This window comes from Gobius niger (genome assembly GCF_951799975.1).
Source record: "Gobius niger genome assembly, chromosome: 12".
Taxonomy (NCBI): Eukaryota; Metazoa; Chordata; class Actinopteri; order Gobiiformes; family Gobiidae; genus Gobius; species Gobius niger.
Genome location: NC_136863.1, coordinates 9,337,840 through 9,348,792, shown reverse-complemented (window position 1 = coordinate 9,348,792; position 10,953 = coordinate 9,337,840). Strand labels below are relative to the sequence as shown.

General features: G+C 41.9%; 2 protein-coding genes across 2 annotated transcripts; one reads left to right on the top strand and one right to left on the bottom strand.

The window, feature by feature from the left end:
- Positions 1 to 730: 730 nt before the first annotated feature.
- On the bottom strand, positions 731 to 6,640 carry kif23 (kinesin family member 23). Its single transcript, XM_079568576.1, has 23 exons — positions 6,566 to 6,640; positions 6,297 to 6,360; positions 6,081 to 6,209; positions 5,888 to 5,993; positions 5,639 to 5,775; positions 5,265 to 5,377; positions 5,024 to 5,194; positions 4,865 to 4,909; positions 4,385 to 4,497; positions 3,912 to 4,033; positions 3,581 to 3,683; positions 3,414 to 3,493; positions 3,219 to 3,338; positions 2,979 to 3,144; positions 2,653 to 2,811; positions 2,405 to 2,571; positions 2,142 to 2,315; positions 1,846 to 2,055; positions 1,533 to 1,766; positions 1,375 to 1,463; positions 1,221 to 1,299; positions 1,045 to 1,115; positions 731 to 968 (listed from the first exon to the last, which is right to left on the bottom strand). The coding sequence occupies exons 1-23, from the start codon at positions 6,577 to 6,579 to the stop codon at positions 953 to 955; spliced, it is 2,682 nt and encodes an 893-aa protein (XP_079424702.1). The 5' UTR covers positions 6,580 to 6,640; the 3' UTR covers positions 731 to 952.
- Positions 6,641 to 7,123: 483 nt separating this feature from the next.
- On the top strand, positions 7,124 to 10,662 carry ddb2 (damage-specific DNA binding protein 2). The gene is made up of 10 exons (XM_079567961.1): positions 7,124 to 7,428; positions 7,500 to 7,609; positions 7,917 to 8,108; positions 8,277 to 8,443; positions 8,542 to 8,641; positions 9,203 to 9,380; positions 9,460 to 9,605; positions 9,920 to 10,075; positions 10,155 to 10,200; positions 10,400 to 10,662. The coding sequence occupies exons 1-10, from the start codon at positions 7,308 to 7,310 to the stop codon at positions 10,612 to 10,614; spliced, it is 1,431 nt and encodes a 476-aa protein (XP_079424087.1). The 5' UTR covers positions 7,124 to 7,307; the 3' UTR covers positions 10,615 to 10,662.
- The last annotated feature ends 291 nt before the right edge of the window (positions 10,663 to 10,953 follow it).

The following is a 10,953-nucleotide window of genomic DNA, read 5'->3' as shown; positions in this document are numbered from 1 at the left end:
AAGTTTCAAATTGCCCTTAATTATTTTCTCCTGGTTGACAATCTACAGGTGAAACTCAGAAAAATAGAATATCGTTAAAAAATGCATTCATTTCTGTTATTCAACTTAAACTGTGAAACTAATATATGATACTCACAACAATCAAATGAGTCAATCATGTAGACTCATTTGCATAGACTGTAAGCCATAAATTATAACAAATAAAGGCTTGACATGTCACTATGTATGCAATATCAATATCATATATTAGTTTCACTTTTTAAGTAGAATAACAAATAAATTGACTTTTGAATGATGTTCTAATTTTCTGAGTTTCCCCTGTAATATTAAGTTTTCCAAGGAATTCCATAATAGAAAAAAACCTTCTGCTTCAATATGAGAATGGCTATTGAAAATGAATAACCAACTAACAGCCCTATTATTTTTGTGGTTTCACTGAATTTATTTTTAACCTGAAACTCATTCACTGTTATTTCCAAACTCAAAGACAGATGGCAGTAGAGGACCACACAACAGCAGAACAAGCCTTTTTGTATGTCTGTACTGCCATCTAGTGAGGTGCAGACTTACACAGAACTAAAAGAAGAAATGCATTTGGTGTGGCTTTATGTGAAGTAGCAATAACAAAGCACATGTAGTAACAACCAACTGTCTAAAAAAAACACAATACTTTTTTTTTAAACAATACTGAAGTTTATGTGCAAGATATAGAAAAATATATATCACGGTGTCAAACATGATTTTATGCAAGCTAAGATGCTTTTTTTCATGATGTGCCAGTAACTACCACTAAGCATACAGCATATAAAATATTTTACACAACAGCTTTGGCTTTGTCCCAATATACATTTTGCATAATATAAAAATGTGACATTTTAAATATGAAAATAAAGCTAAATAAAACAAACTATTGCACAACAACCAGCACAGCAGTAAACAGAAGAGAAGAACTTCAGGGCTTTCTGCGCCTAAGGAGGGAAAACATCAAGTTAAGCAAAAAGTAATAAATATATAATCTAAATATCAAAGTAATCCTTGTAATACTTAGTGATGCCGTGATGTTCATATCCAGGTCCCATGTTGGAGCCTGCTCTCATCTCCACAGCCACAGAACACTAGGAGGATAGACAGTGTGTGATGTGATAAGATTAGACAGTTCTAGTCATTGTGTTTTTCTATGGAATATTTTTTAATAATATAGTTATAATCTATGGCCATACTCTGGTCTCAACATCAGTCCAGGATCCATCAGATTGCTTTTGATTGGAAACAGCACCTTCAGAAGACTTCCTCTTGCGACTAGAGAAGAAGAGATACAGTCAAGCATCGTCCCATGTGCTGGTCAATGAGCAGAGAGTAAACAAGAGACGATACCTGGATGCTGAAGGAAGCTCCTGCTTCAGCGTCTCGATATCAGTGAACTGAACTGCCTGTCCACCTCCTCTGGTTTTCATCACCTCTCCCTAAATAATTAAGCATCACACTTTAATCTCACACACCAACAGAAACAGCTTATTCTCCTGAGCACAGACCTTGATGAGTTTGGTCTGGATCTCTCCATCTGATGCCACCTCCTGGTGTGTCAGCACATAGCGGTCACATTTGGCCAGGGCCTTTTCGGTGGGGGCAGACACCTGGATGGCATTAGGGAGCACAGGCTGCAGAACTGTGCCCAGATCCAGGTTTGAAGAGGGTTTATGGTCCACCCACTTCTCCCCACCGGCCGAGCGAGAGCGCCGGTGCAGTGGCCTCACAGGAGCGGCAGTCTATTCATGGAAAGAAAAAAGAAAATCATAAATATTCCCTGAATTATTTTGAAATTACCTAAAGTAACAGCTGACATACAGGCAGAGGTGATGGAGAGGCGGATCTCTTAGCAGGCTGCCCCCTCGTCTCCTCTCTAGAGGGGCGTTTGGATGGAGTCTGTCGGGGCGGGGGTTCAGGCCGTCCGGGAGTCTTACTCTCTGACACGATGGCCTTGAGCTGCTTCAGCTTCTCATCTTTGACCCAAAGCTTGTTCTGCATCTCCAGCTGCATGGCATTAACACGCCTCACCTGCAAACATGTTATGAATTATGTTTTGCATAATTAGACAATTCCCGAGTACATACATTTTACATTGCTCTTTTAGTCAAACTCACACACTCCTTCTCCCATTTGTGCTGCGTGTCGGACACAGCACCCTGCATGCGCTGCTCCATGCGCCTCTTATCAGACTGTTCCCTCAGGAGCCGCTGCTCCCGTGTCTCCAGCTCATGCTGAAGGGACCGTTTGTCATCTTCATACACCCTAGTAGTTTTCTGAAGGATGTCAATCTGAGGAGATACATATCAATGCATGATTTCATTATCTTCATTATCAGTCCTGGCAGTGCATTTCTGACAAGGCATAAGGATAGTCTTACTTTGTGCTCTAATGTCTTTGTTTTCTTCTCCAGGCGTTCAATTTCAGTCCTGCTCCTCTCAATAATTTGGTCTTTTTCCAGCAGTTTTCCATTTTGTTCATGAATGTAGTTCTCTTTGGAAGAGTGTTTGTTGTCATAGTCCTGCAGCATGGACTTCATAATTCCCGCTGAAATCAACCAGCCTGTTACTAGACTTGTTACATACTCCTTACATCACAACTGTAGTAATGTATGCAATAAAGAAAGACCTGCTTGGTTAAATTGGTCCACCATATTCTGCCTGAGCCTCTGCCTGTTCTGCAGAGCTTCGATGAGCCGGGGCAAAGTGAGGTCATCATGAGGGTCTGAGAGCACACAGGAGGGCAGCGGGGGGAGGGTGCTCATCGCGCCCAGCACTGAAGATATGTCTGTGGAAAACAATAATCACGTCAAGGGACTGCCTAAAACAATGGATGGGCAACAGATTTAATGCTTTAAAATGTAATGCCATCTAACCAGAGTAACACTTGCACAAAGAAGCATTTTACATTGAACAAAGTGGTGCAGATACATAAGACAAAAAACGAACGCTGACCTCTTTGACAGTCAATGGGCCCGCCACGCTCCTCCAGTCTGCGGGACAGCTCCTCCTTAAAGGCGACGTTCCGGTTGCGTCGTCCGGGGGTGAACCCACACATGGGTCGGTCCATGGGTCTGGCCACCTCCACCTCCTGAGTCATCTCTGCAAACCGCATCACCAGCTGGAGACACAGGAATCCAAATTAAGACGCGTGTAAAAATGGACTCTGGCTGTAGGTTTGCTTTGGAAATTTACCAAAGTTTCTTCATAGTCGTCGGCTTTTGGGTTGACGCAAACAATCATCTTAACTTTTCCCTCTCCGTCAAAGTAGTTCTTAAACAGGTGGGTTACCTTTGAGTCTCTGTAAGGTACCATCTACAGAGAGGAAAAAATGTCAGTAACAACATCTGCAAAGGTCGGTTCAACATTATACTTCTGTCCTGTGCACACCTTATTAGTGCCACAAAGCTGGTTCTCTCTCAGGACCTCAATACAAGTCCTCAGGGTCAACAGAGACTGGTTGATGTTTCCTATGGAGTGGGGTGATCGTGTTTTATATATTTTTTTTAATGTTTGATTTCCTGATCATGAGGGTTCGAGTGGCATTGGAGACTGACCTGCTTCTCGTATGCGCGTGCCCTCGGCCCCCGTCCTCATGGTCCGTTCACTGCCCGCAAGATCCACCAAGCACAGCTGACTCACTATCACCTGGCTCTTGTCCTGGACGAACAGATGGCTAATTACATATCAATCCAACATGTCGCTACCAACCAAGTCTGGGAAAGGGGCCCTATGTTTGGTATGCAGGCTGGTGACAGTGAGGAAATAGATTGGTACACATTCAGGGGAAGACATTAAGCCCACTTTTTTTTTGGAGAAGTAATACTGCTCATATACACGGAGAATCTTGTGAAACAAATAAACTTGCATAAATGAAGTTTTTCTGACCTGCATTATGGTGTCTCCGTCTGCGTCCAGCGGTGCCTGAGCCAGTTTGATGACAAACACACTGTGAGAGCGGCTGGACTCGCGGTTCAGACGGGTGTTTGCCACCTTTCTCTTCTTCTGACCTGAAATGAAAAACATAGATCGTCAGTTGCCAGATAACTAACTATTCATCCCTTTACTATTTCAAAAGGGTGAGTTCACATGTTTATGTAGCATTGCAGGATATATTGTATATTTTTTCCACATCTTTTCTGTTCAGGGCAGGAATAAGAAGTCTATTTTAATCCTGCTGTTAATTTTCTATTCTGTAACCGTGCACTGCTCAGAGAGAAGATTACATGAGGTCATGTCCAGGCCAGAGTCAACCCAAAGATCAACAATGCCAGGTCAGTTCAACCAGTCATCACCACAGTCACTGGACAAGAGCTGACATATATTCAAAATATATACTGTATCTGTATAAAACTCTGTACCTTTCCAGAACACCTGAAAGGCCTCCTCAGCAGACTTGACTTCAATCTCCATGCAACCAGCCACGTACATATTGTGATTTACGTCTTCCCTCAGGAGCCTAGACTGCGGCGGTCTGCAGAGGAAAAAAAACAAAACACTTATACAATGAAATTCAAACAACAGTGACGTGATGGAAAGTCAATTTGGTCAAAATGCACAGCCAAAGGAAATGCATCTAAAGCAATGAAAGGTATTGCTGTTGCTGAAAGGCCATGCAACAATAGACACATCTTGGGGAAGGATTACATTATGTTAATAATACAGTATGTACACAATATTAAATCATGTAGATTTTTAGGAAACAGACAGGGGGTTCTAGACATATACGCAGCTTTACTTTCTCAACAGGATCACAATGACTTCAGCACTGATAGGAAGCATTCTAGTCTAAAAGCAGACTGGTAATGAGTTGACCATAAGAAATGCAACTGGTCACATACATGAAGTCAGTGTTCTGGCGCACCGGAGTGCCTCCAGCATTCCACCTGGGAAAAACAAGGCATTTGTGTCTTCCATAATCTCCATGTACATGAAGAGTCAATAGCTGTACCATTTCTAGTAATTAAGAGATTGGACAAGTCATGAAGTCATTAACATACTTTGGTTTGATCAGGTCCTCGGATGCGTCTTCCAAAAGGTCATAAATGTAGTTGTTGTAGATCTCAATGTAAGAGACAAAAACGCTATAGGCGCTGTCCTCATCCACCCCTTCAGTTTTATAAGCCTCCTCCATCTTTATCATGTCTGCGATCTCAGGATCCATCTTCTGTCTGCACACCAAGTTACTCATGTTTAATTAACAGGTAATACAAAGGCCAGTAGTTGACATAGGACTCTGACCTGGAGGATGGCACTTTAGCTGTACTCTGGGCATTGTCCCGTCTCTGCCGCTCCAATAATGCATCCACTTCATTTTGGACCTCCATCCCATTTCTCTCATCACTTTTAAAAACCTGCAAAAGGGAACATAATCACTTAATAATGCCATGCAAAAGGACTGGAACAAAGGATTTTAGAATTGACTTATCAGTGATTCTCATATGGATACAATGTTTATCTGCTTGTGTCATTTTGATTACAGGTTCTGACATAGCATGTTTTCCTCCACATATAGTAGTTATAACAAAGCATAATCCTTTTTCAATAGTCGATAGGTCTTTGCAAGTCTAATAATGTGCAAATTATGTAACCCAAAACAGATTTACTCTACTTACATATCTTTTTGCCAGCAGTGGGCTAATGCTGTTAAAAATCATGTCCAGGGAGCGAGGAAGAAGACCACCTTGACCCGGGGAGCCCGTCATGGTGAAGGTTTTACCGCTTCCAGTGACTCCATATGTGAAAAGGAGACCTGCAACAGAATGAAAAGTGTCATGAACAGTTTCACAAATGTGGAATCAGATCAACAATTTTGATCAACAATCGACCCGCTCTATGCAAGTCACCAACCGAATCAGACATACCATTTTTTCCATTGATGAGGTCATCCACCAGAGGTTTGGCCACATACTCAAATAGGTCCTTTTGGGAAACAGACACTCCAAATACTTTTTTAAAAGAATACTGAGTCTGGGAACAGAAGACAACATAGGTTTTTAGTTATAGTCATATTTGTAAAGATAAAAACATACCAATACAGCCTCATATTTAGCTGACCTCTTTGTATTCTCCATTTCTGTTTACTTTAAACCCCTCCGGAGCGTGAAGCTGGATGGTGGAGCTGCTGATCACTTCAATGCAGCACTCCTGGTCTTCTGTGCCCAATGGTCGCACACGGCAGTAAACCTGGGCGAAACGAAGTGTTGGTGGGCAATCCATTACACCTCAAATCCATTACTTTGCCAAATACTATTGTGCTGATAGAGCGCTTACCCCGACTGGATCTTTCTGGGTGTTGGAAGGCTTTTTACGAGGCCTTCGAGGAGTTCTACCTTTGCTGAAGAAGGAAAAAAAAACAGTTAGCTCCTTAGCACATACCTGTTAGCATATGAATAAAGAGGCTAACAAAGCCAACAGATGAGTGTGGTTAGCTGGCTTTTAGGTAAGATAGCACGCTACGCTGAAAGAACGTCTAACCCGAACACTACCTTTCATGTTTATATGAGTTTTATTTACTGAATAAACACAAAAAGTTGGCTTACGCTTGTCGATTCATTGCAGCCTTCCTCTTTTACCGTCTTCCCCAGTTTGAAGTTTCCCTCCTCGGCAAATCAGGTTTCAAACCGGGATTTCGATAACCAATGAGAGTGTCGATGCAAATTTCGAAGCGGAAGTGCGACTCACAGAGAAAAACTCTACTGCGCATGTGCAATGCTAATTTTTTTTAACGTTCCAACGTCGAAAATGATGGTTGAATACATTTTTAGACTATAGAAAAATAGCTGTGTGGCATTTTATTGGTGATAGGTATTGAATACAGATAATATTTTATGTGGAATAAATATTTATCCTGTATATTTCTCGGGCTCGGCTACTTGTAAGCGAACAGAGGCGGGGCTCGGCTAAAGCTAAAAACAACCGGTCACGTGTCTCCCTAACACATACCAAACAACAGTCTCTTTGTCTTTTTTTGTATCAATCTACAGCTATTAAATTGGCGTAACACTCTGTGCGATAAGGCACACTATTTATCACAGATGTTTGGTGTCGGTGACGGCATAAAGTCAGGCTGCATGAAGTCATGGCTGACCTCTAGCGGCCAAACTTTGTTACTCACACGTGTGTTACAAAACATCCTCATTTGCAGCCAATGAAAGTCACTTGTGGAGATATGCCTTTCGACGTTCTTTTATGTGTTCATTCACTTGATTAGTACTCAGCGTTTTACAGACTAGCCTAGTTTACTTCATGGGTCACGTCTGGGTGATTGACATTTGAGAGAAAATGAAAACGAAGTCGACGAAATCCCAGGAATCTGAAAGCAAAGGCACAGCTCGAAAAGGGAAACAATCTCTTTCGAAAAAAATACGCGAAAAGAAAGATGCGGACAATTCTCTTCCAGCAGGTAAGATGCATCCAGATGTGAAAAGCAACTGAGATAGTGACCATGACATTGACCTGTGGATATTCTTATAGGCGTTGTGTCCAAGCCATGTGCTGCTCTGAAAAAGGGTGCGCGTCAAAGTATCCTGCACTATCTTTACAAAAGCACCCTGGGACAGAGCCTACATTTTCAGCTCAGACAGGTGAGACACTGCACATGCTGGCAGCAACACTACAGGGGCTGACTGTGAGCACTTTCAAAAGTCTTCTTAAGTAATTACTAATTTCCACTTGCCATCTGCCACAATTAAATATAGTTGTACTGTGTTCGATCTCCAATTAGAGGGTTACAGGATGAACATTTCACTGAGAAGTTATTGTGCCATTGAGCAAGACACTTTGCAACTGCTATGGCAGCTATACTGAATGAAAACAAAGATTTAAAACAAAACTAAGGGGAAAATATGTTGTGTATCATCATGCTAAAACATAACCACTGTTTATTTCCAGTGTCTGCAAAAGCCTTTTGTTCGCTCACTCTCGTCTTACCACTTCCATGGAGCGGACAGTCCATTCGACCGCAGAATCACCTGTTTGGAGTGGCACCCCACACACCCCTCTACGCTGGCGGTGGGATCCAAGGGGGGGGACATTTACTTGTGGGACTTTGAGGACCCAGCCAGAAAGTGTTTTATCCAAGGGGTGAGTGTTGTTATGAGAAATACGGTATATCAACATTTGAGCTTGTAATCATCTTGCATCAAATCAACGATTGCTTTATTCTCAAGTCACAACAGGATATTCATGATCGTTTGGCAGGTAACCACATGCATAAGAATTTTCATTAAAATGCTGACTTTTTTAATACAGAATGGAGCAGGAGATTTCATTGGTGGGATGAAGTTTTGTCCCACAGACCTGACCAAAGTGTACACTGCCTCCGGTGAGGGAACGCTGTCTCTGCACAGCTTTGAGAGCCTCCACCGCACTGAAGTGTCCAGAACAGTGGATTGTGGTCATGAACACCACAATGTCTGGTAATAATAGATACAGTTACTTGCAAAATTGAATACCCCTTTCCTCCACAAAACAAAAGCAATCCTTTTGATCTCTTCTCACCGAACCTCTCTTGCAGTTACTGGTACTGCTGTCTGGATTTGTCTGTAAGTAGCCAGATGCTTGCAACAGGGGACAACGTGGGCAATCTATTTCTTCTAAGTATGGATGGACAAAAGGTGAGAAAACAAATACAGATTTAATGGAAACATGACTCTTAAAATAGTTACAATACGGCTATGCTATTTTAACTCGTTAACACCTTTGAATTGGTGCATCCTAACTATTATGTATGGTGGAAAACATGCTTGTTGGACACCCTTTGCTGAGCTGTGGGGATTTGTTAAAATGAAATAGACACCAGCATGGCTATTAAAGGGGCTAGATGCCAGTTGGCCATTTTATACTCACTACTGCCACCTCAGGTCATACATGTAACTGCACATTCTATATTAAGCTGCAGTGCAGGATTTTAGAGGCAGTTGTGGTGAATATGTCTGGGCTCATTCTACACCTTAGGACATTGTTGGAACATGTAGGGGGAGGAAAATACATAATATTAACATTTTTAAACTCTGTATAGTCCCTTTTAAGCATGTTGCTGCCACCCAGACACCCAGTTTAAGTACTGAAATTTGAAGCTGGCATGTTTGTAGCAACATACAGTGTATCCTGGATCCTGGTTCTGCAGTGTGGCTTTAATGAAAGACTTGACAATATTTATTTTTATGTTGGTCTAGATTTTTGGCGAAAAATTACATAAAGCCAAAGTGACTCATGTGGAGTTCAACCCTCGCTGTGACTGGCTGCTGGCGACCTCTTCTGTAGATCACACTGTCAAACTGTGGGACATCCGGAACATCAAGGACAAGAATAGTTCTCTCTACTCCCTGCCCCATGAGAAGGCTGTCAACGCCGGTATGACCTTCTTTTTTTTTTTTAAGTATGGTAATTCTTTCTTTTTTTTGACGCACGTTCTGTGAACTTTTGTCTATAGCCTATTTCAACCCACTGGACTGCACCAAGCTGCTTACAACAGACCAGTATGACCAAATCCGGATTTACGCATCATCTGATTGGTCCAAGCCTCAACACGTAATCCAGCATCCCCACCGGCAGTTTCAGCACCTCACTCCCATCAAGGTCTGTTATTCTATTCGCTATGTTTATCTGCAGTTCACATGAGAGAATGACGGGTCCGGGATATTTTGTGAAATTGGGTCGAGACAAAACTGGTCTTAGTATATTATGATCAAAGTAAACTATCAGAATTAGGGATCCAACAAGAAGTAGCACAACAAATGGGAATATTGATCTTATTATTGTAAATTTAAACAATATTCCTTAGTAGTAGGTCAGGTAGTATTTTTAGCACAAATGTTTATTTTAGCTTATACTTGGGTGACTGCTTTTTGGCTTCGTGGTAAGTAAGTTTTGGTGTTGTGGCCATTGCACAGGCCACGTGGCACCCCACCTATGACCTGATCGTGGCGGGGCGTTACCCGGATGACCGCGTGTTCCCCGGAGACCAGAGGACCATCGACATCTATGACGCCAACTCCTCAGAGCTGGTGTATCAGCTACATGACCCCTCCGCCTCTGGGATCAAATCTGTGAGTCTGTGCTTAACATGCTCATGACAAAGGCTATGTTCATGCGAGGCGTAAATTGTGGTGTCTTTTGCATTTGCAGGTCAATAAGTTTAGCCCAATGGGAGATGTGATTGGAACTGGAATGGGTGAGTTCTGCCAAGGCATTTAAGTATTGTTGCTTGAATAGTGATCATTGGGTAAAAAGAAAAAGAAAGCAAGTTATGCCTTTGTGTAGATCAAATTTTCACACACCTGTTCGGAAAATGTGTCTCTCTTTTTTACCCCATATTCTTTCCGGCCTACTATAAAATAAATTAAAAAAATGTATGTATGTTTTATGCCCAGGTGTGACTGTGCTGGTGTGGGACAGGAATGAGTTTCTGGTGAATAGTCGACACAGACAACCAGTGGAGAGCTCGGCCCCTGTGGACTTACTCAGGGGTCCACGCAGGTCACAGACACGGCCCCGGGACAGAGCAGCCCCTAGAGATAAAAATCTCAAGAAAAAACTGGCCTCTCTGGAGGAAATTCAGACCAAAACCAAGAGTAAAAAGAAGTAGATGGTAGAATGTTTGGTGTTTTTATAAATGTTGCAATGTAAATGTTAGTGTTTTGTACTTTGAATAAAGATAACTATTTTGGTTCTAGTTGGCTGATGTGTTACATTTTTTAAATGCATAACGCTGGTAATACACTTGTACTAAGTAGTTCCATATAAGAGATCCATTGAATACTAATTGTAAACCTTCAAAACACCAGCAAGTGGACAACATGCAGTTTCTATTTTGTAGTATCAGACAATTTATCCAAGTTTACACACCACTCCTTAACAGATTTTCTTTTATTTTCGTATGGTGTGAAGGAGGAAGAATGACCAAAAAATAAAGATGTCATACAGG